A 24971-nucleotide genomic window follows, 5' to 3' on the forward strand; every position below is an offset into this window, starting at 1 on the left:
TCTGAATTTTCAGAAGACTCTGTGGTGGGTAGACTGGATGGTGGGGACACAAGACCAGAGGCAGTGAGACCAGGTAGGGGCCGTTAAGTTGTCCCAGTGAGAGAGGGTGGATTAGAGGGGGCAGTAGCAATGTGGGTAGAGAAAACTTTTGCAAGCCTAATTACTAATACCAAACAGCTCTTGTTCCAGTGAGAAATGATAGGCTGACCTGCAGGAAATTTCCATCTTTGTCACTCAAAAACGGTTGCCTATTGAAAGAGCTAATTAAGGGCCAAAGTTGGAACAATTGAATCACAAAATAAGGATAGTATTGTATTATAACCCAAAGAATGACATAAATGACCTGAGTCCATAATGACATAAATAACTGAATAAATAAACAAAAAATAAATGGGGGAGACAGAATGGGGGAAAATATTTGCAAAAGATGAGACTGACAAGGGCTTAATTTCCAGAATATATAAACAGCTCATACAACTTAATAAGGAAAAAGCAAACAACCCAATCCAAAAATGGGCAGAAGACCTAAACAAGAAATTCTCCAAAGAAGACATACAAATGGCCAAGAGGCACATGTAAAAATGCTCAATATTGCTAATTATCAGAGAAATGCAAATCAAAACTACAATGAGGTATCACCTCATTGTAAAAAGTTCATGAACAATAAATGCTGGAGACGGTGTGGAGAAAAGGGAACCCTCCTGCACTGCTGGTGGGAATGTAGTTTGGTGCAGCCATTATGGAAAACAGTATACAGATTGATCAAAACACTAAAAACAGACTTACCATATGATCCAGCAATCCCACTCCTGGGTATATATCCAGAGGGAAGTCTAATTCAAAAAGATACATGCACCCCAATGTTCACAGCAGCACTATTTCCAATAGCCAAGACATGGAAGCAACCTAAATGTCCATCGACAGATGACTGGATGGAGAAGCTGTGGTATATTTATACAATAGAATACTATGCAGCCATAAAAAATAATAAAATAATGCCATTTGCAGCAATGTGAATGGACCTGAAGATTGTCATTCTAAGAGAAATAAACCAGAAAGAGAAAGAAAAATACCATATGATTTCACTTATATGTGGAATCTAAAAAAAGACAAATGAAAATTATTTGCAAAACAGAAACAGAATCTCAGACACAGAGAACAAACTTGTGGCTACCAGTAGGGGAGGAAGGTGGGAGGGGACAAACTGGGAGTTAGAGATTTGCAGACACTAACTGATATGTATATACATATAGAATAGATAAACAACAAGTTCATGCTGTATAGTGCAGGGAACTATATTTGATACCTTGTAATAACTTAGGGTGAAAAAGAATCGGCAAACGAATATATGTATGTTCATGTATGACTGAAACATTGTGCTGTACACCAGAAATGGACACATTGTAAACTAACTATACTTCAATAAATATATATATGTATATATAAATATAAAAGTAAATAAATGGGAGAGAAGTAACAACTCTTTCTTATAGAAAATTCCAATTAATAAACAACGGAAGAAACAGGAAATCACCATTAGTACATAACAGTAATAACTGCCTCAGGCAAGACCCACATAAAGACACTAAAATGAGTGGGCCAAAGTTTAAGCAGAAATAGGTTATTTGCATAGTCTTAAGGTATCTCCCACCAAGTAGTTAATAATTATGAAGCCCAAAATAAGTCAGTTTTCAGTGGAAAAATTCCAGCAGATATCACAGCCTTGGCCATGTGATGAAGGTTAACATCTCCAGTAATAATACAGAATGACATCAGGTATTCCTTGACATGATGCACTGGGGACATTATCACTCTGTGGTATCTTCCCAGTTCATGTATAAACCTCAATCTAATCATGAAAAACATCAGACAAACCCAAATTGAGGGGCGGAAGGAACTGATGAGTGTTGTTCCAAAGAGACAAGAGAAGAGTGAGGGATAACCATAGATCGGAAGAGATTACGGAGACCTACAACTAATTGCACTAGGAGACCCTAGATTAGGTCCTGTAATAGCAAAAAGACATTAGTAGAAAAACCAGTGAAGCCTAATAATAAGTAAGTTCTGTACTTTCAGTTAATTATATTGTACCAAAGTTAATTCTTTTCATTTTCATAAACGTTCTGTGGCTATATAAGAGGTCATCATGAGGGGAAGTTGGATGAAGTGTATACAGCAACTCTATTTTTGCGACTTTCTCTAAGTCTAAAATTATCTAAGGAGAATCAACTGTTAAAGAGAGCTGAATATTGGCAATTTCATATAGTTCAACTGCATGTATATATCAGGCAAGAAACAACCAACACAGAAGCGCTAAAGCCACTACACTAATGCCACACTACCGTAACATACTACAAATGTACTTCTTTGGGGGCAACCTTGGCATCAAGATCAGAGCCTGTATCAACATTCAACTCAAATGTAACACTCCATTCAAATGGTTTGATTTACCAGATTTCTAAGGAAAAGTGTCAGGTGCCAACTAGGACTAGGAAGAACACAGCTATTGGGTGGTACAGTTCCACTGGCCCTGTCATTACCAGGGACTGGGCTTTGGGACAGGCAGCCAACTTCCTCCATCCTCACTTCTGAAGAGCTGCCACCATGGGAACCTCAAGAGGTTTGGATGGCCCAGGTCCCAACACAGAAGCTACAGAACGGCAAGGCGCCCTCCGGGTCTGCACTGTGATTACTGGGGCTAAGTTTCCAAGAAAAGTAGCAGCAGGTGCACAGATGGCTCAGGATGCCCGTCCCACAACTGGCACCATGCGGGCACCCTGCCCCTTACCACGGGCACTCAACAGCAAGCCAGACTAGGGCAACGGTTAAGCTGGGTGCTGTGGAAGATGTCCTCTCATGACGAGGCGACCTCGGAGCAAGCCAAAATACGAGTCTCTAAAATTATACGCGATACACCAAGTAGCACTTACAGCTCCTAGTTCTTTCTACTGACAAGTGACTAGCAAGTGTTTCTCTTCAGAGGTGGGTTAGCTTTGACGCAGCTCAAGTACCAGTATGTTTATTGCATTCAAGGTATCACTTAATGGTCTGAGTTAATCCAACTTCCAGAGGTGAGCAATTTACTCTCTTATTTAATAGGTCAGGCTTCTTTTTACTTCACAGCAGTCTCATTGCTTGTAATTGCTCACTGTGGCATTTCCTTTAACTCAGTGCTACTTAACAAGGCTTTGCTGAGAGCCAGAGCTATATTTCAATCTCAAATAATCAAAATGTACAAAAATGTTTAAAAACTAAAATATATTGCTTTCTCAGAATAGGCAGGCTCGCACATTATCTCAATGAATATGCAGGTAGATATCTGGCCATCCTTTGCATACTCTCTAAATCGATTATTCATGTTAAAGATATATTCCTACAGCTCTAAATTTGAAGGTGGCCCTTAGAGAAATTCAGATGGCAAGTCTTTGGATAGCACAAGTGATCAATGTCAAGGTTAGAGTGAGGATGGTTTTCAACAAATACAATTGACCAATTACATATATACCAAAAGAAATTCTTTATTGTAAACAAGATATAAAGTACAACAAAAGAAATATTGTGCAAATTGTAAATCACAAGAATTTTTTTTATTAAAAGAAAATCCTTTTGTTTTCCAAGGGTCCAAAGTTTTGATGGCAAAAATCTACACCCAATATAGAGAAAAATGTTAAATGGAAAGACACAGTGACATTTTTCACTATATATTTTAAACAACTGACTTTTGTTTCACCACTGTGTATACCATCCACTATACAATAAAATATAACAGAAATACTGTTAACAGAAGTGAATGTACTAATTATTTTTCTATCTACCTAGTTCCCCAAAAAACTCCTATAAATTAACAGGGCATCCGTCCCTTTGTGAATAATGGGCATTAACTTTCTAATTCAATAGAGCACACGTTGTATCCTCATAAGGGAACTTTACTGATGACCTAAGCCATCTTTTTCAAGGAGTTATCTAAAATCCTTAACATCCCTTCTTTACAATATATGTTTTCATCTTCAATTTTGTTTTTAAACAAAGTGCAGTGTATTTTAGAGTCTACAGAAAACATACTGGTATACAGTTTTCAAATCTACACAAGAAACTGCAGGCAAACTAAAGTTCAAAGCATAATAAAATGCCAAGTTATAGTCACTTGTTAAACTTTCAAAAAAATGCAAAAAAAAATTGAAGATACACTTCAAAGCAATTAACTTAATGAGGATTCCAATTCTTTGGGACCTCTTCAGCAATATACAGCTGCTAAAATCCAAATGTCAGCAACTAGAGTAAAAATGCTAGTTCTAGATATATTTAACTACGTCCACAAAATTGAATGGAAAGACCAAGAGTAGTAAACAAGATAACGCTAAGATAATAATATTCATGATGATACAAATCAATTTTACATCTCCATCTCTGTACCGTAATGTTTATTTCCAGTCTCTACACTCTTGAAACCAGTGCTTTAGAAGAATCACATTGAAAAGTTGGTCTCAAGTATAAATGGTGAAAGTAAAGTAACAAATTGTGCACACAAATCAAAATCTGTGCTACCTGTGCTGACCTCACCTGAAACCTTCAAAATATATTTAAAGGAATAAAGGCTTTCTCATGTCTCCTGTGCAATGAGAAATGAGTCCTGCACTCTGCGACCCGCCTGTGGCCGCAGCACTTCTTGCCACCTAACCCAGGCTGGGCCTTCGCTCCGGGCTGTGGGGCTTCTGCTTTCAGCCCCCACTGAAGGGCCACAGACTTGCAGTGGAAGCATTTTTATATCACCACTGGCTCCTGGCTGTGACCAAAGTTAGTTCTCATTCTTTGCCATCCAAGCTGTCACTGCGTGGGAGCAGGGGTTGGAGGTAGGGTAATGTCATTTAACTTGCTCACTTCCATCTGCCAGTTTGGTAGCTTCTTGGCTGACAGATGGCGCCGGGCATGCTTGGTCAAATGGTCACTCCTCATGAACCGCCGGTCACACATGGGACAGGCAAATTTCTTCTCGCCTGTGTGGGTTCGTCGGTGCCTGGACAGTTCATCTGAACGGGCAAACCTCCTTTCACAACCTTTCCAGCTACAGCTAAAAGGTTTTTCTCCTAAAACAAAAATTCATATCATCATTACTATGCATTTATTAAGTCACGGTAAGTTATGTATTGAATTATATTTAAGGCTTAAAAATACTTGTAACTACCTACCTAGCATTTAAAGAATCATTTGAGAAATTAAATCACCTTGAGGAAGTCTTTTAAAGGAACTTGTACTAGCAAATATCACCCACTGAATTAGCAAGTTCTTAACATGCTTGGTTTATATTTGTGATCATTGCCAAAAAAATCATCATCTGAATTTCTATGACATAAACAAGAAATGGTTGGTACCTGTATGCGTTCTCATGTGGGCCTTCAGATGAGAACTTTTAAAGTAGGTCTTGCCACATCCTGGGTGGCTGCAGATGTGACTTCTTATCCTCGATGAATCCATCTGAGGAGTGACTTTTGCTGCTGAAGGGGAAAACCCTGGAGCAGGGGCAATGGGAGAGAGTCTGGTGCCATTTGGGCTCACCACTGGAGGCTTTGGGTTCTGAACCACGGGCTGGGGTACGACAAACATCACGGCGCCTTTGGGCACCTGGGTGCCCATGAATACAACAGGCGGGCAGACAGCTGGTGGCTGACTGGGCGGAGTGCTGGGAACGACTGTCGTCACAACAGGGTTGTTCGCAGGGAGGGGAACCATCTGGCAGATGACCGGCATAGGTGGCACCCCCCCTGTTGATACTGCAGGTGGAGAGACTAACACCGACTTCTGCTGTGGGGACGCGGGGGCTGGCTGAGATCTACAGATGACTGTCTCTGAGGAAGGCACAGAAAAGTCATAAAGTGCAGCATCTGCTTTCTCATCAACATCTGCCACTGTGTCTCTCTCACGTTTGGATCTGTTTGGTGACACAGCTGCGCAAGGTATGTTTTTTCTTGCAGCCTCAATAGTTAGGTGGGTTCTTCTTCGAAAAGAATTGTCCTGGTAATTGAGGATGCTGGCTGCTTTCACTGGACAGGATCGGTGGTTACACAGCTGGGCATCAGCTGTATGACGAATCACACTGGTTGCCTGAGCCTTGGGGAGTTTGGGGACAGGTACTGGGCTCTTCTCCTCTTTGAAAGGTGCAGCAGCAATGTGAGGCTTGGCAGTGTCCGACAATGATTTGAAGTGTCCAGTAGATGGCGCTGGTGCCATCAGATTTGACACTTGAGAGGGTTCAAAGTCAGAGGGACTGTAAGGTGGAGTCAAACACTAGAGAGAAGAGAAATACACTATGAGTAGAGTAGAGTTCACTATGTAAATTATAAGGAATTCTATCGTTTACATTCATCTTGAAAACAATACTTACAAATGCTGGGATTGTATGAAAATCAGGTGTACCAGGAAGCAGATTCTCTTCCTCTGACATATCAGACACCGGAGTAACGGGTCTGTTTTCAATGTATTTCTTAAAATCAGACTTCCAACTGCAGCTCATTGACATAAGTGCTTCTACAGCTTCAAAATCACTTTTCTCTGCAGTTTTGTTCCAGGAATACACACTCTCTTTTGATCTTTCAGAAATCATTTCGATTCTTTCCTCCTATAAAAACAAAAGGTTAAATGCTTATAAGCATGTCATCCACGTGACACATAGGGCAACGCACAATTTTTTTCTTTTTTATAATTTGCACAACTTTTCAAGATCAAATCTGAAATAATTTTTCTCAGCCCCACTCTGATGATAGTGACAAAATCTTCCTCATTCTTCCTCTCACACTTAGGCTCGAATACAGACATTCTTGGAAGGTAAACAGGACCTTATTACCATTAAGGGGACCGAGGATGGAGGTATCAATGTATTTGCAACACAAGAGAATCACTTGGCTTAGAACAGAAGTTTTATATTCTTTCCAGAGTGGCCAACTGCAGCCGGAGTCAGGGAAAGTAACTAGGGGAAGGCTTTTCAAAAAAGTCATTTTTTAAAAAATGCTAAGATATGGTATGAGATCTTTTCAGATATGAGGTCCTAATGGGGGGCAAAAAAAGGAGGGGGGCAAAACTGTCTTTAAAAAGGCAAAGTGCAGTGGTCAGAGATGTGGCCTATGATATGGGTCTGACCTTTGGAAAGAAGAGTTTCAACTTAACTGTGTTCTCTTTCACTGGATCTTATATTTAACACAACGGTTTGCTATGCATAACTATGATCAGCTACTGCAGTAACACAAAAAAAGGATAATCAGAAAATTTAATATTCTACTAGAATTTGCAAAAACCCTGACTGTACCCTGCAATCGTTAAAACAATCTTAATTTTTAAAAGAACTGCTAGATGGTTAAAAAAAAATAACAGCGCCTGCTTCGTATTTGTTTGAACAATTCCTTCTATCAGGTATTTAATGCTTCATATTAAAGTTCATTAAACTGCACTTTTAAAAAGTGGTACTACCCCATCTCTCCCCTTTTCCATTAATGTGATCCCATTCTTTGGTCAAAGCAGAGATTGTGTTAAAAAAAAAAAAAACCAAGGAACATTGCTTACGTTGCAAGGTATTATTCTCAATGCTTGTTTTAAAAAGATGCATAAATCTTTCGTGTTGAAACCCCAAGAAAACGAGCCATTGGTCTTGAAATATCGCTAACAATGCAATTGCATAATCGCGCGCCCTTTATGTAAGCTGCAATGGACAGCGCATGTATGTGTAAAAACCTCAAAACGCCAAAGCAAAGGAAAAAAAGAGGAAAGGCAGGCAGCAGGGAAGAAGAGCGTGAGCTGGGAAGGGCAGGAAGAGTAGCGGGGAGGGGAGGAAAGGGAGTGGGGCTCGAGGCAGGAAAGGGAAGCGCGGGCGAAGGCGCGCGGGCGGGGGAGGCAGACGAGGGGCGGGGGCGGACGGCGGGGGAGATCCTCGCTGGCGGGGACAGACGGATGGGGCCGCCCTAACCTCAACGAGGCTCGCGGGTGAGTCACTGGGAACATTCCTCGCCGCTCGCACGTCCTCGCGTCCCTGCCCCCGCCATTGGCCAGCCGGGCGGGCGGCCCGGGCCGGGATTGGCTGGGCCGCGAAGGGAGGGGGCGCGGAGGAGAAGGAGGAGGGGGGCGAGGCATGTGAACAAAGCGTGATCAGCGGCTGCTCCGGGCGGCGCAGGAAACGTGAACTGGGAATTGCCGCGCCGTCACCTTTCACCTACTTCCTGAGCCCGCGGGCCCCCGCCCTCGCGCCGGCCCGGGGGAGGGGCCGAGGGCGCCGCCGCCAACCGCCCGGCAGTGCGCGCCCGAGCCCGCGGGGAGGGGCGGGGCCGCGGGCGCCAGGAGCTCCCGCCCCTTCCAGCTCCCCGCGAGCCGCCGTTCCCTTAGGAACCGACAGCGGGGCCGGGCCTCGCTCCCGCCCCTGGCGGAGGCCGGGGCTGGGTCACTCGGGGACGAGAAGCTCCCCGGGCGCACCCGCTGACGACCCGCCCCCGGCCTCCGCCTCAGCTGCCGGAGGAGGAGCCGGGTCCCCGCGGAAACCCGGCCCCCGCCCTCCTCCGACCGCAGCCCCCGGGGACCCGGCCGAGCCTTCGGCGCTTCCCGCCCACGCCGCCCGCGGGATCTTAGACCACCCTGACTCTCCCCTAAGAGGCGGCACCCCCTCCCCGCGGTTTCCGGCAGCTCGGGCCCCCGCCCGCCGTGCGCCTCCACGGGTTCCCAGACGTGCAGCCCCAACAGGCCCCGGCTCCAGACGCGCAGCCCCACGGCTTGCGGCTCCCGCCTCTACACGCGGCCCCCGCGTCTCGCGGACCGGCTACCCCCGCCCACCTTCCCTGCCTGGCTGCTGGGTCCCGCTTCCCACCCTCCCATCGCCGAGGCGGGTCCATGTCCCCTCCAAAGGGTCCTCGGAAGGCGGCCACCTGCCTGCTCCCGGGATGGGGAGTGCCCTCTACACGTCTGAGGGGGCAGTTCTCCGTCCTCCCTCGGCGGTCCCGGGCCCGCGTGCCATCCCCCGCGCCCACGCCGCGCGCCCCTCCCCCAGCCCCCAGCTATCTGCTGAGCAGCCCAGGTCTTGCAAGCCTCCGTTCAGACCCCCGAGATGGGGAGCCCCCCTCCTCACCTGTGGACACCCCTCAAATGCTCAAATGAGAGGGAGAGCAGCCCTCTCCCTTCCTGGGTCGCATTCCTGATCCAGATGGAGGCATCTCTCCCTGGCGCCCGGTGGCAGGGTGGGCCCCCTTGCCCCCCTCCTCCTTCCACACCTCCTATCCTGGCTGACAGGGCAGCAGCCCGCTCCTAGCTCTTCCCGCCCCTCCAGTCATCCTCCCGTTCACCTGCTTCAAGTCTCCCAGCGGAGCTGCCCCTTCCCCTCATTACACCTTAAGCAAAGACCCCCTCTCCCTTCGTCTCTAGATCCTAGCCTGCTTCTCCTGACCTCCTCTGCGACACACACGCCCTCACTAATGCCCAGTCTGCAGGCGGGAAGTCACCTCCTCTCCCACGACTCTGCTGCAGCCCCAGTCCTCAGGCGTGGCTGATGTCACGGGCTCGGGGTTCGCGCTCACACGGGACCCTCGGTCGCAGCGAGGCAGGGAAGGACAGGGGCATCCCCAGGTGACTTACCGCAGCCTGCTGGAGAGAAGCGCCGAAGTTGAGCATGGTTGGCTGCCTAGCCGCCGGCGGCAAGCTGACTGGATGCTAGGCTGCTTGGCTGCCTGGCCACAGACGGGCGCCCAGAGACACTCGACGCCGCTCCCGCCGCCGCTGCGCTCCGCGCCGTCTGCCCCCTCCCCATTCAGGTAGCCGCTCCGCCTGCCCCGCGCCGCGGGCGGGGGCGGGGGCGGAGTCTGTGGCTGGCCAATCAGCAACAAAGGTGTGTGAGGCGCCGGCCAATGGGCTCGCGGGGCCACGCGTGATCAGCGGCTGCCCGGCAGCGTGAAGCTTGTGTCAGTGGAGCGTGTACACAATCCCCGGCAGCGCGTTCCCTCGGCCCAGCCCGAGGGAACTCCCGCCGCCACCTGACTCAGTGACACCGCCCCCACCCCTCACCCACCCCTTGCCTGTGGTCCCCCTCCCGGGCCTAGGAGGGGCGGTGCCGAGGACGGGGGCCTAGCCGGGAGGCGCGGCAGCGGCGCGCCCAGGCACTGCGGAGGGCTGGTCCCACGTGGGAGGTGGGGAGGGATGCCAGCTCCGCCCCGTCCCCTCCGCGCGAGGCCCCGACTCAGCCCGCCACGGGGTGGGCGGGACGCCGGGTAGCCGGGCGGAGGAGGAGGCGGCTGCAAGCCAAGGGTCCCGAGCCAAGAGATTTGCATTTAGAAGAGCCGTCCTCTTGCGCGTCTGGCAAGAAAGCAGAGCCGGGTGACCGACTGAGCTGCGTTTCTGGACCATTTGCTGGGTTTTGCCTCTCTGAGCCGTGGGTAGCACCAGGGCGGAGAGGAGAGGGAAGGGAATCCTGTCACTGAGCCGACACCTGCTCCCGCGCCTCTCGCCTACGCCCGAGCCGCCTGCGCTGGTTCGCCCTCTGCATCTGCGCCGCCAGCAGCAGTGCCCGCCCCTGTCCGCCCCGCCCATCCTTCCTCCAGGGCTGTGGAGAGAAGGGTGTGGGGACTGCGGGAAGCCCCGAGAACTCGACCAATGGGGTGATGGGGAGCCATAGACCAGTTTTTTTATCTTTATGTGGCGCCGACGTTCGGTTGCAGAATCCAGTTTTGAGCTCCGTGTAAAGTTTAATTTGTAGTCTACAAGCGGTTTCAAAGTAGACCCCACCCTTACATCCACCCGGGCCAAGGCCTCCGAAAACGCCCTGCCTGGAAACTGCTGGTGGGGATGGGGTGGTGGGCGGGGTCCTCTAGGGTCGCCAGGCGCCAGCTGTGGCACCCTAGGGGTGGGTTGCTGCGGGAATTCCCGCCAACTCAGTCACAACGACTCCCCCGCCACTCCCCCACAATCCTCATCTCCGGCCCAGTGGCTGGTCGGAGGCGGTCTGGGAACTCCGGATCGTGAGCCCATGGCTCTGCTTTGGCTCCCCATTTGCTCCCTTTTGGCCATTTGGTGCCCGTTCACAGCAACTGTTGTTGGAGAGGAGGACAGCGATAACGCGGCTTGAAGCTAACTGGGGATTTTATCTCCTTTGGGTATGCTGAACCCATAGCAGAAATCACTGCCCCTTCAGCGAGCTGTCTCACTTCTCTGTGTAACTGAAAAGCTAATGCTAGTGTCCTTTCTTTTCCCCAAATCACAAAATAAGTATAGAAAGGGAATTAACTATTTTAGAAACGGCCAAATCTATTAACATATGATGTTTCCTTCTGATATATCTAAGGCCCAGACTAGTCAACAACAGTAATAGTAAAAATAAATACGATTAACCAGGGCCAGAGAGACGCCCACCGCGGGAGGGGAAGAGGACTGAATGGTTTCCTGTCACTGCCTCTCTTGAATCTCCTGGAGCGGCGCCAGCTCAGTGGCCCGGCAGCTCTTCCTGTCTCCCCCTCCATCCCATACCCCGGCTTCTGTCTGCACGGGTGTCCCTCCCTTCGGGCTTCCTTCCGCCTGGGCTGTCCCATCCTGTTGATCTGAGCCTGAGGGTACCGGAGCAGCTGGCCCTGGGCACCTGCTGCAGCAGAGGAAGCTCCTGTCTGTGCCCAGCCGGCAAGCCAGCCTTCCTTCCTGTCAGGGAGCCGCCCACCTCGGGTGGCCACAGCCAGCCCTCCAGGTCTGAACCGGGTCCCTTCCTCAGGAATGTGGGGCCTGCTGGCATGGTGCCCCAACACCCTGAGAAGCAGGGAGCATTTATGGCTTGTGGGAGTGATTCAAAACAGGAAAGAAAAGAGAAAAGGGGTAGGAGGAAGAATGTGGCACAATTCCTAGAGATTCAGAGAAAGATGTTCCCCAGGCACCTCAGACTCAATGTAACCAAAACTAAAATCCTTGTTTTCACTCCTTCCCATATGGGCTCTTCATCTCCCATCCAGCCTTCACCTTCTCTCCCAAAGCCCTGGATCCATTTGGTCCCCAGGTCCCAGCAGGTTTGCCATAGAAATGTCTCTCTTCCCTCACTTTCCATTTGTATCCCTCAAATATCACTCTAGGTCAGTCTGTCATCAACTCTTGCTTGGATCAAACAATCTGCACTCTCCTCACCCAACCCTCACCCCAAACCCAGCTGGCACTTCCAGTGCCAAACTCTCCACACTGAAACCAGAGTGGGTGTTTTTTTAAAGTCATGATTGAATCATAACACTCCGTACTTAAAAATGATCCTTTGCTCCTGTTGCCTGGGAGATAAAAGGGCATTCCATTCAGAGCCATATGAGATCTGCCTCCAACTCTCCCCACCCTCCCAACCTCATCTCCCATCCAGACATACCCTTGCCCACAGCCACATCCTCATTGAATAAACACTGTTCATTTATCTACTCCATTCAACAAATATTTGTTGAGCAACTACTATGTGTTGTAGGCACTGGGACAACAGCAATGAATAAGACAGGCCAGATCCCTGCTCTCAAAAGGCTTGGACGGGAAGACAAAGACGAGTAGACTACACATACATACACTTATGAAAGCAAGTTAACCTCAGTGCATAGAATTGCAATAGGGTGATATGTCTGTGCCTATGAATATGGGTAGCTGGTTTGCCTTGAGAGATAAGAAGCCTGCTTTGAGGAGGAGAAGCTGAAGCCTAATGAAAGGATAGGAAGCTCAAGGGAGAGCTCACCTGAGTAGAGGGAACAGCTATGGCAGAGTCATACAGCAAGAAGGAGCTTGTCCTGTGTGGTGCAGTGTGGCAGGAGGTATAGCGGGTACCAGGCAAGGTGGGAGGGGACAGGCTTGGAGAGTGAGGCAGGAGGAGCCAGACTACTGAGGAATGTATAGGCCTCTGTATGAAATTTGGATTGTCTTTAAAGTGCAACCGGGGGCCGTGGCATCTTGGGAAAAAATGTACATTTTTAGTCTTGTGAGACTCCTTTGCCTTCCTTTGCTCCATTTCCACCTTGTTGAAGCCTTCCTTGATAACTCCAAGATGAATAAATTGTTCTCTGCTCCCATCACACTTTGTCCATACCTCAGTGCTGGGAGCAGAGTACATACTACAACTTATGGCACAAAGTATTTTACAGTACTAAATCTTGCCCATGCTCTGCCCAGATTTGAGCTCCTTCAAGATGGTGGCCGTGTCATGATTATCTTTGTGGACCAGTGTCTGTTCCATATTAGGCAGTCACAACTTTTAAAGGAGAAAATAAAATTGTAGGCTGTCTGTGAAGGCTCACTGAGGTCACAGGCAGAACGTGGACAACTGCCTAGGTAGAAGTATGGATCCTTCCATCCGTACCTTTCCCTTAGCTTATATCATCACAGGACCAGTAATGGAAAGCCGTCATCTTAGGCATGAGTAAAAGAAAGTCCTGGGTAACAGTAAGCAGTACTTGGGCTAGATGTTGGCCTCTCCTGCTACTGGTGCTGATTTCTCCTTCAGTCAGAAAAATGAAGGAAGGGGCCGGGGGAGGGGGGAAGTGGGGTGCTGATGTGTAAAGATCCCTCAGTTATATGGACATTAAAACACACCGTACCCTCTAGCCATCTTCTCTTTGCTCCTTACAGTCAGTGGGTATTAACACCATTCATTGCCTCACAATATGCCAGGCACTAGCTGAACACTGAGGAACAACCATAAAAAGACACAGCCTCTGTGTTGCAGGAACTTCTAGTATAGTGAAAGAAATAAATAAGTGAGCCAGCCATTACTTCAGTGTGGTAAGTGCTTGGAAAAGGGTGAGCCCAGTGTCCTAGGTGGGCAAGGGAGGAAGGGCTGAGGGAAGGCTCCCCCAGTTGATCTCTAACCTGGAGGAGAGGAGGGGTGGAGGCAGAAAGTAGGGAGAGCAGTAGGGATTCAGGATGCTCTGAATTGTCTGGATCACAAGTTTGTGAGAGTTAGGATGAGAAGCTTAGTGTGTTAAGGGAAGCAGCTCCAAACATAAAGGGCCTTTGTGTGCCCTGCTAAGGATTGGAGACATGGAACTTTTATCTTGAGGACAATGGGGACCTATTAACAGGTTTTAGCAATGATGGTATAGAAAATTCTTCCTGACCCAGTTTGGAGAGTGGACTAGAGAGGATGGGGGTCTAATAGCAGTGAGAAGGCTTTTGTAGCAATGTAGGCAGCAAAGACGATAGTGGCTTAAATGAAGGAAATGGTGGCAGGCGCAGAAAGGTGGAGACACCAAGAACCAGTAGGATTTAGTAATTTATTGGATGTTGGCCTGAGGAAGAAGAGGTGTGAAGGAGGACTGCCAGGTTTCTGGCTTGATTCACTGGATGAAACAGGCCCAAAACAGGACATGCCAAGAAAGGGACCATAGGGAGGTAGTAAGTTTTGATGGAGAGGAAGAAAATGCCAAACTTGACTTAGAACATGTAAAGGTGAGGTTCCTTGAGGGACATCCAAACAGAGATGTCCAGGAGGCAGTTAGAATTTCAGGTATAGAGCCCGGGAGAGAAGGATCTGGGCTGGAGATTAAAATTTGGGAGTTATCAGGGCATAGGTGGCAGCTGAAACCAGGGGATGGATGAAATCCTCTAGGAAGAATAAGAAACAAGAAATGAGAGAATTGAGGGTGGTGAATTACAGGCACAGGAAAGAGACTAAGAGGGAACAGCCACCAGGTGAAATATTGGCCAAGAGGACATGCAAGGACTTCTTTCAGATATGCACGCTTCTGATTTCTCAGCCTAATGTGACATAAGGTGGAGATGAGAGGCAAACAAGGGCTGATTCAGAAACTAAAAGTGTCGAGCAGATTAGGAAAAATAATTATCCCCTCTGACTGGTGAATATTATTGTTATTTTTGTCATATTAATTACTATGGTTTTTAAGCTCACTAAAATTTTAAAAAATGTTGAACTCTTTATGTTGAGTAGATTGTTTCTAAAGATGGTCACAAACCCCTCCCATTCCACAAAATCTTTTCCAATTTGACTTTGCCATTCCTGCATCAAGAGGTGAAGTCTGCTTCCCCAACCCTTGATTCTAGGCTGGCCCTGTGACTCATGACTGGCTTTGGCTAACAGAAGCCTGGACGGTGCTGTGGGACTTCGTGCCCCGGTTTTAAGAAGACTTTGAAGTTTCCCATTTTTCACTCTCTTGGAAATCAGCCACTAGGCAGAGGAGCTTAGACTAGGCTAACCTACTGAATAACGAGAGAACCTCTGAAAGAAGAATGACCACGTGGAGACCAAGGCCTCCAACTGACAGCCAGGGGCAAGACTCCACAGCAGGGCCACCTGGGCTCCTCCAGCCCAGTCGAGCAGGTCTAGCTGACACAGCCTAGGGAAGAAAGAGGCTCTACTTGAATTTCTGACCCACAGACTCATGAACAATAAATGGAGCAAACCAGCTGAGAGAAAGCCCCAGGAAGCAGGACTAGAAAAACTGATTAGAAAAATTGGAATAAGAATTAATTTTTGTTTTAACTGGAGAAGTAGGAAATATGTGGATCTGGAAGAACCTTCTTCCCAGGACCCCACTCCTGCTCCTACCCCAGCCCCCAGCACTCTACCTAGCGCTCTGAGATGGAAATGAACGTGTACTAGGAAGGAAAGGATTTCACCTTGATCCAGTGCCTGCTATGCACCAGCTGTTGCCTGGTTCACTAGGAATATGGGGGCCTAGTATAACCCGTTATATAAAGTCCATGGTTTATTATAACACTTTACATTAGGATTTTTTTGGTAAAGAATTAAATTTTTCTACTCTCCATTCTGCTCTTTTTTATCTTCCCAAGAAGTGTGAAGCTAGTTAAGTGGTTATGAGGTTCTGCAAGGTTCCAACTAGCAGTAAAATAAAGCTGTGAAACATTCTAAGTCTTACAAAATGAAAATGGCCTTATTGCCCCAAGTTGGTTTTTTTTTAACAAAAGTTGTATGTGCTGATCATAAAAAAAATACAAGAATAAAAAGACAATCTCCTGTAATCCCACTACCCAGAATTAACCACTATTAACATTTGTTATATATTTTTCAGACTCTTTTTCTCTGCCCTGCCTTCTCACTTCCCCTCCTCTCTCTATAATAAAATATGCTACTCTGTAATCTGCTTTTTTGCTTATTAACTTAATCATGGACATCTCTCTGCACATCAATAATGCCAGAGTTCTTACAGCTTACTTACAAGTATGAGCTTCCATTTTCTCTGGATAGTGCCAGTTACTAACTTTCATCTCTTCAGACTTCAGAATCCTGGCAATCTTGTCTAGTGTCATGGCTACGGAAGGAGAGGTGTTCCTTTTCAAAGGCCAGACGTCTTCCAGCTTCCTTGTGAATTATAATCAAGATTATAACACACACCTGCAGGAGGGTAAGCACCAGAGAAAGCTGCGGTTAATGGTCCCTCTGTTGGCATTGTTACCTGAAATCTGAAAGTTGAGATCTTCTAGAAGAAGGGCAAGGGTCATAAATGTTCTCCCCTGAGGTTCTTCAACCACCACTTCCATGAAGCCTGACTGCACTGGCATATAGTCTTCTCAGGAAGTCCTTCATTTCACTCCAGGAAGCAAATATGTAGGCCCTTTCGGTTTTAAGTGCTATGTTGCTATCAATAACAGATATCAAACAAATATAGGGGGTGACCCAACTGGCCAAAAACAGACTGGAAGATGTGATAAAGCATCCAGAATCTGACATGGTCCTTTTACAGTTTAATAAAGCCTAGGAGCTCCTTCTCAGAATAATGTCTTTAAGTTCATAAAATGAAACTCGTAAGATTAGAAAGGAAACCATTATATTGATATACAGCTATCAAAATATTTAAAAATTATAATTTAGCAATATAGTGCCTTTTATGAGCACGCTCAGTAACAGGGTCTAGTGTAAGTCTAATAACCGAAGTAATACTGAAGTCATGATGAGGATAAAAGAGACTTTGAAATGTGTAACAGTTGCAATTCGATTTGGAAATATCTGTGATTCTATTAGTGATTCCATCAGTCACAGGCCCTGCTGATGCTACTTGGTTGTGTTTCCTCCATGTAGTTTTAGTGAAGAAAATGCTAAGTTCGCAGACTCCTGAATTCTGTCCACAAATGTCTTGGTTGGGGGTGGAGGGTCTGAGGAACTCCAGATTAAGCACCCCTGTTTAACCTGTCTTTAAGAAGGAAAAATGAAACCTGGTAGACTTCACTCAGGGGAGGGACCCACTAAGACCTCCACCACCTCACACTCAGTGAAGATCTAGCTGCCCCTCCTAATTCGAAGTTGCAGTGAAGCAGGAAGATGGAGGTTGAACAGCAGTGAGTGCTTCTTGGTCTCAGCAGGCAATTTGCCTCCCAAGGACCACGAGACTCGGAAGCTTCACCACCAGTTCGCTTTTGTTTGGCTCTGAAATGAGCTCTTCCTGGGTGTTTTTGGAATGAGGAAACATGGAACATGGAGAGACGGGAATATAAATAAAGTATGACCTTGAGAAGCAGTGGCAGAGTCTGAGAATCTGGCTGCACTGGCTCTTCTGGGTATCTTTGGGCTAGTCACTTTAACCTGCCCAACCTCAGTTTCCTCAACTGTAACATGGGAGTTACATAATATCTATACCCAAGGAGATCAGAGTGTTGGAAAAAGTTTAAATACCACAATCCATGTGAAAATTTTTGGCTAAGACTGAAGCAGTGCTTTTCAAACCCTGAAGAGTATAGAATCCCTTGGGGAATCTTGCTAAAGGCAGACTCTGATTCAGTAGGACTGGGGTAGGCACCAAAATTCTCCATTTCTAACAAGCAGCATCCCAGGTAATATCTAAGCTGCTGATCTGAGGACCATTCTTTGAGTAGCGAGTACTCTACAAATGTTCCTTGTTATTACTTAGTGTTGCTTTAATATTCTGTCCAATCCTCTCACACAAGGAGGATGACAGCTGAAGATAGGGAGGGAGGTACAACTTATCAAGTGTGGCCAGGATTCTGCTCAGCAAGATATTCTGGTCCTGTAGCCCCACCTCCCCTTCCCTGCCTACCGCTGCTGGCCATGGTGAAGACTGGCCATGACCAAGTCAAAGCATGCTTCAGGCCAGATCAGCACAAACTAACCCAACAGAGGGAGTGGGAACAATTCTTGAACAGGATATTTGAACAAAGAAAGAAGTATATGTAGAAAATATTTTGCATTTGTAATGCTAAATATCTCCCGAACTTCCCAGAGAATGCATATATGCTGCATCTTTTGTTTTGCGAGTCAAATCATTCAGCCCTAAACAATTCTTCTAAAGCATTCCCTTTCTCAAGGCACTCATAGGTGAAGAGCTTTAGATAGCTCATTATGACCTGTTGCATCTATTCTAAGCTTCTGTCTTAGAATGTTTAAGAATGACCAATATCAGAAGGGAGATAATGGCACAGTTGAGAATGTGGAAGATGGAATCTGGGACACTGTCGGAGGAGGGACTGTCAACTCTCACAGAAGGTACCATCTCTCAGAAAAGCAATCTGGCCATTGTTGAGATTAGGCAGGGACTGTCCTATGACCTGTTGAAAAACTCTAGAATATATACTACAAGGAAATTCTCTCACAGGTCCACAAGGATGTTTATTATGGGGTTTCTCGAGATAGCTGGATGTTGGAGGCAGCCTAGGTGCCTATCATTAGAGAAAGGGGTTATTAGTAAAATTTGGCAGATGTGCACTGTTAAAAACTAAATAGCAGTAAGAAATGCCAACCAGATGTACATAGCATCACTGATGGATCTTAGAAACCTAGCACTGAGGGAAAAACACAGGAATTAGAACAAGATTTATAGCACATTATCATTTCTGTAAAGACACAGCCACATAAAAGTAATAATACTTTGGGAAAAGGTATGCTTGCAGATCTAAAGATATATTGAACATATCAGAGTAAGTGTTATGGGAACAAAAAGAATATAATTAGGGTTTAGAGGTAAAAAGTAAAATAAGAGAACCTTGCACTATGTGCCTACATGATGACGTGCTTGAAAATTTGAGTTTTTCATTCAAATTTCTTCACATGGGGAAAAAAAGATAAAAGCAAAACAACCTCCCCTCCACCAAACTTTCCTCTATCAGATGCATAAGAGCCTTCACAATCCAACCCTACATGACCTAACCCAAATTTAACTCCCCGTTTCCGGTGCCATCTTCCTCACTGCTGCTTCACCACAGATCATGGACTTCCTCTCTTTGATGTCTTTTTGGCTGCAGTCAACTTCTTTTCATTTTGGCTTCTTGCTACACTCACCTTCAATACGTCCCTAGCAGACAGGAGCTGGGTCTCAATGTAGTGTGGACAATGTTATCCAAAGATGTGTTACGATATGTGAGATCAGGGGGTTTGCTTTCCCCAGCTTTGGTGACACCACTGATTTGACAGAGAACCTAAGGAAGTCACTCAGTTGAGGATCTCTCTCCTGTAGGACACACCACACAGCAGAGTCATCTATAATCCAAGTATTTCTGTTCTCCATTAGACTGTAAGCAAATTGAGAGTGGGAACCTTATTTGCCTGCATCCACTGCCCAAAATTAATCACATAAGAAGTCCCTCTTTAACAATGTTTTAGAAATGGATTCCCCAGCCCCCTAAACCAAACAGTGGAACAACCTGGCCTCTAACTAGTTTACATCTAATTCAAAACTTTAATTGACAGTAGTTTCAAAGTGCTTTGTCTTATGGCCCTAGAATAGGCCACAAAATTAATACACAATTAACAAGGAAAGAGTTGCTCCAGCTCTTGTGTCCAGAGGCATAAAGTACTATCCTTTCCTTCAATGTATTTCCAGAAATGGTTACATAAAACTAAAAAGAGGGCTTGGGCATCATTAAAGTGAACTCTTGGGTTCCCACGCTTTGGGAAGGAAAGGAGAATCGTGTGAAACACTGAGGTGGAAAGCCTTTGCAGGAAAGGAGTAGGTATTCACAGCTGGGGTCTCGCACCTTTCAGGAAAATAGAAGCTACCTTCCGTGCAGCCAGATCTGGCGTGCACAAGACCAGCAGGGTCGGGTGTTTGCAGGGCTGGTTGTTCATGGGAAAGCTTGCACTTCCACTTTCCAAGTGGTGGGAACATGGAGCTCCACTCCATTATCTGCCTGGGAGGAAGTGTCTGCCCCGTGCCAGAGCATCATGAGAGTCCTCCAGTCTAATTCGGACTACAGCGGCCTGCTCTGATTGGCACATTCTCCAGGAGGTGGGGCCAGAACTTCTTGCGAGATTTGAGGCCCTGATAACGGTACCCCTGGGGGTGGGGTGAGTTCCCTCTTTGTTAAGACCCATGTGGATACAAGCCCAGCATGAGGGCATGGGCTTCTGGAACAGGCTTTTCTCTTTGTAATGATGACTTTTTTCAAAAGGAAAGATTAATTTTTAAATTTACTTTTTCACCGCTTCCCTTCTAGGACAGGATCCAACATTCATTTTTACACACCCAACTAACTGCATTGAAAAGACCCTCTCACAGCTGAGGGAAGAACAAATAGGTGGTGAAATGGGTTGGTCCAGGGCCTGGCTTCATGCTCCCATCACCACGGCAGCCGGCAGTTTTCAGTTCCAAAAGACATTTGTTGTCTGCTGGGACTCGAGGTGGTTGGTTTCTGCTGCCTGCTGCTCCAGGAAAGAATTCAAAACCCGAGCATATGGAGAATATTGAAACTTAAATTTGGGTGTGTGGCATTGGTTCCCTGGTACATTCGGCTTTGAAATCCATCTGTCCAGTGCAAGAAGGCTGGGTGGACTAGGTGCCCGCTGCTCTGCGGTTTTCTACACCTTCTGAATCAGCCCACCCTGTCCTCAGCCCTCCCACCCTCCTCCGCTCACCAGCTGCTGCCTGTGGTCACACAGGCCCACCTTTTCTGGCATTGGGCTTTAATATAATTATTGGGATATGGCAACACTAGAGAAGGAGTAGGATTAATTGGGAGGGAAAAATGGATAGAAATAACTATATTGGAAAGTCCTTTTGTAAAAGCAAAAATTAGGAAAGATCAGTGAATCTTAACTTGGTTTGCATGTTAGAATCACCTGGGGAAGGCTTCAAAATGCCCATTCCAGCTGCACCCAAGATCAGTTAAGTTAGCATCTCTGGAGGTGGGAGCCAGACGTCAGTAGGAACAGTAGGATCAGGAACATCCGATTTGAAGTTCCTTGGGTGGTTCCAGTGTGCAGCCAAGGTTGAGAACCAAGTTCTAGACTCAGGAGACTTGGGTTTTGGTTCCAGTCAAGCCGTTAATCACCAGTGTGCTCTCGGGAAAGTCATTTACTCACTTTCTCTTCAGTTTCCTTACCTATTAAATGAGGGGGTTGCCTTCAGATTTGACTGAAACACAAGTTTGACCCCAAGAGACCATTTTCTGAAATGGTTTCCTAGCTCTGAAATTCTAAGAATCCATTCAAATGGTAATCGAAAGTAAAGGTGAGGTTTGAGCTCTGAAGTGTCTTGAAGAATCTGATCTGAATGTTGCTCTCTGCTTCAAAGGCACCGCACAGACTCTTCCAGCAAAACCCTGGTACAAGAACCCAGGTAACTTTCTAGAGCCTGCTCTAGTAAGAGGAAATGTCATTCTCCTTCCATTTCACAAGACTTTAAAGAAAGGACAGTGGATCTGTTTGTCTCCCATTGCTGCTTAGCTAAAGAATTAAGCAACCCTAGAGAAAGGTCGCTGGTGCTTGCTCACACTCTCTTTCTCTTCCCATATCTGAGGATAATTACTACCAGGCAAGGACATTTAGTGTGAATTCACTTAAACAGAGAATCACGGTTTTGCAGTCAGTAGGGGCAAAAGTCTGATTAGAACTTCATATTGAAAAATGAACTAAATGATATTAAAATATGTTTTCTTAGATTTAACAAGTCTCAGATACAATTGCAAATATGCTCTAATTCTTAAAGAATGAGTTACCTGTGATTTTTCTCAGCATACATTTTCTGACAAAATTATAAATCATAACATCTTTCACTTAACTTGGACTTTTAAAGCCCTATCACAGAAGAGTATTATTAGCTGAGAAGTAATGCTTTAGTAGGGACCAATTTTATAAGTTATCGGTTTAGTAGAGAGTATTTTTACTGCTCAACTTCCTAACTTCAAGGAATTAGAGTAGTTATAAATATACATATAAATACTTATGCCGTATGTCTCCATATACACTGTAAAGTGTATGCTAGTTAACACAAGTTCCTGTTTTTGTATTTGAATGGCATTACTGACAATGTTACTCTCTCCTGTGATTGGAGAAGTGGGCACATTATCCAAGTTTTAGTTTCTAAACTCAAAAACCTACCTCCTCCTACTCAATCACAGGCAGTTTTCATAGATTCCTAGTCATTTCTGTAAGCATCTTATGACTGTGTTCACAGAAAAAAATTGACTAGCTAGTTTTTATGTATTAAATACTAATAATAATCTTGAACACTTATCAAGACTCTGTTCCAAGCACATTCCTATATTGGCTCAGTATTTACCGCAGTGCTGTGACCAACATGCGTAACACCATCGCCATTTTGTAATTAAGTTCACGTGCATGCTCTATTTTGTTAGCTACCTGTTGAAATAATGTTTTCTGTAACAGGTCTTCACATGTGGAAATCCTTTCTCCTTAGTCCTGTCTGAGAAGCATTTCCCTGACCCCAGACAGAAGGTAACTCTGTGTATATAGCTTTCTAGTCCCAGTAGTCATTACAGAATCCTCGACCTGAGTTGGACCTCCTTGGACATCAGCTCAAATGCCTCCCAGCATCCTGACAAGTGACCCCTCGGCCCTCTAATTTGATACTTCCAGTGCTCAGGTGCTCGGCACCTCCTGGGGCACTTCATTTTTATTTTAAAATAATTATAATTGTTCAAAAATATTTCCTTGTGCCAAGTGAACATGTCTTCCTGTAGCTTCCACCCCACTAATCCCAGTTCTGCCATTGTGGGGCTCCCACCCCCAGACAAATCTAACTCCTTTTCTGTGTGGATGTCCTTCATATATTTAAAGTGCCTGATCACCTGAACTGCAAGGAGAATCTTCCTGCTGTATCTTTACACCCTGTCATCACTTTTCCAGCAGCCTGTAAGCCTTGAGCCAGTGCTTTTCCTGGAATTGAGCATCGATTAATAAAGTAAATTAGGACCAACTAATAAAGGTTAAACACAGGCCAATAAGTCACTTATAAAAATTGTTTGTATAATCATCCAAAACAAAGGGGTTTTTCTGTTTTTCGTTTGTTTGTTTTTTTACCCCCAGACAACTGCATAAAGGAGGCCTAAACCTGCTAACAAGAATGTGATAAAGGGCTGCAAGGTTGTTATTTCCACTTCCAGGGCCTGACCCAAGCATCCTTCATACCACTGCTTACAGCTTGAGATCCTGCAGGGGTTGTGCTTCCGAATCAATTCATTTTGACAACTGACCTCTTTCTAAAGCAGACGTTCTTTAAGAGAAGGCACTTGTGTTTCAGCAGCCACCTTCTGGCCAACTCCTCCCTCTCAGGAGTAGAAGATGCTTGATCCAGTGGGAGAAGCAGCCTCGCTCCATGTCCCAGGGCACAGATAGGGGAGGCAGGTGGACAGTGTTAGAGCGGGGAGGTTATCTTTTAGTCTCCTTGGTTTTTAAGTTGAAGCATGCTTCCAACTTTGGGAGTTCCAGGGTTTTTCTTTGCCCGGCTGTTTCCTCATCTCCCTGGGGGAAAGAATCAGCCTGAAAGAGTAATAATGTGAAGGATGGTGCCCTCCTCCCCTAGTGAAGGCACTCAAGGCCTGCGGAGGTTGCCCCTGTGGGTCCACAGCTTTAGACCTTCCCAAAGTCATGTGTGGGACACCGCTAAATGTCCCAGCTAACCCCACTGTGGGTGCAGGGCATGGAGAGCAGGGGTGCTGGAAGAGGACTTAGCAAGGAGCCGGGGCAGGGGTTATGGCTGCGTTTGAGAGAAAACAGCAATAAAACTGACACTATACTCAAGTCAGGTTTCTAAACACCATTGTTGGGTCCCAGATGGAAGCTAAGGTTCAGCGCTCCCCTCAAAGTCTCCTGAGCATCCAGGAAGCTTTGTTAGGGGTGAGAAAAGGAAACTGAGAAGCTGGGTGTGTTGCTGGAAAAGTGCACATGGTAACGACTAAATGCTGTTGCACTGGGCTCTGGTCTCAGCTGTCATGTTTATCTCCCTTCACTTAATTCAAGCTACCCGTGCCCTCTCTTTGTACAGGAAACTGAGGCACACAGAAAGGAGTTTAAAAACAAGTCACACACATTGGGTCTGGCAATGAGTTCTTGGATATGACACAAAAGACACAGGTAATGAGAGAAAAAAATTAGACTTTGGTTGTGAAAATTATAATTTTTGTGCATCAAAGGACACTATCAAAAGAATTAAAAGGCAACCCAAAGAATGGGAAAAAAATATTTGCAAATCACATATCTGATAACAGATTGATATCTAGAATATATAGAGAACTTATGAAACTCAACAACAAAAAATACCTGATTGAAAAATGAGCAGAGGCCTTGAATAGATATTTCTCCAAAGGAGATATACAAATGGCCAATAAGCACATGGAAAAATGCCCAATGTCACCAATCATTAGGGAAATGCAAATTAAAACTGCAATCAGATGCCGCCTCACACCCCTTCAGATGGCTGTAATCCGAACACAAACACACAAGCAATAAAACCATGATTTGGGGTTGTGAAGAAAAGGGAACACCACTGCTGGGGATGTGAGATGGTGCAGCTGCTGTGGAAAGTAGTGTAGTGGCTCCTCATAAAATTAAAAAAGGATTTACTGTATGATCCAGCCATTCCTCTTTGGGTAAGTACCCAAAAGAGTTGAAAGCAGGGTCTCAAGAACATGTTTGTAACGCCATACCCATAGCAGCATTATTCCTAGTAGCTAAAATGTGAAAGCAACCCAAGTTGAACAGATAAGCAAAATGTGGTACATAAACACAGTGGAGGAAGGAAGCGCGGATATATGCTACAACATGGATGAAACTGGACATGATGCTAAGTGAA

General features: G+C 46.0%; 1 protein-coding gene and 1 long non-coding RNA gene across 2 annotated transcripts; one reads left to right on the top strand and one right to left on the bottom strand.

Annotated features, from left to right (window-relative positions):
- Positions 1-3498: 3498 nt before the first annotated feature.
- Positions 3499-9983, bottom strand: KLF10 (KLF transcription factor 10). The gene is made up of 4 exons (XM_006212165.3): positions 9601-9983; positions 6380-6613; positions 5370-6282; positions 3499-5084 (listed from the first exon to the last, which is right to left on the bottom strand). Exons 1-4 carry the CDS (start codon positions 9634-9636, stop codon positions 4825-4827), a joined length of 1443 nt encoding a protein of 480 aa, XP_006212227.1. The 5' UTR covers positions 9637-9983; the 3' UTR covers positions 3499-4824.
- Positions 9984-18390: 8407 nt separating this feature from the next.
- LOC140689207 (uncharacterized) lies at positions 18391-22727 on the top strand. The gene is made up of 3 exons (XR_012064090.1): positions 18391-18430; positions 21453-21497; positions 22547-22727. It is a non-coding gene; the product is annotated as an uncharacterized lncRNA (long non-coding RNA).
- Positions 22728-24971: the final 2244 nt, after the last annotated feature.

This window comes from Vicugna pacos, chromosome 25, assembly GCF_048564905.1.
Source record: "Vicugna pacos chromosome 25, VicPac4, whole genome shotgun sequence".
Classification (NCBI taxonomy): domain Eukaryota; kingdom Metazoa; phylum Chordata; class Mammalia; order Artiodactyla; family Camelidae; genus Vicugna; species Vicugna pacos.

Bases quoted from the DNA above. Each gene is read 5' to 3' on its own strand.
- KLF10 (XM_006212165.3), bottom strand. From the start codon at position 9,636: ATGCTCAACTTCGGCGCTTCTCTCCAGCAGGCTGCG. The intron at 6,614-9,600 runs GTAAGTCACCTG...TTGTTTTTATAG, and splicing joins CTTCTCTCCAGCAGGCTGCG to GAGGAAAGAATCGAAATGAT. The intron at 5,085-5,369 runs GTACCAACCATT...TTTTTGTTTTAG, and splicing joins CCACATGAGAACGCATACAG to GAGAAAAACCTTTTAGCTGT.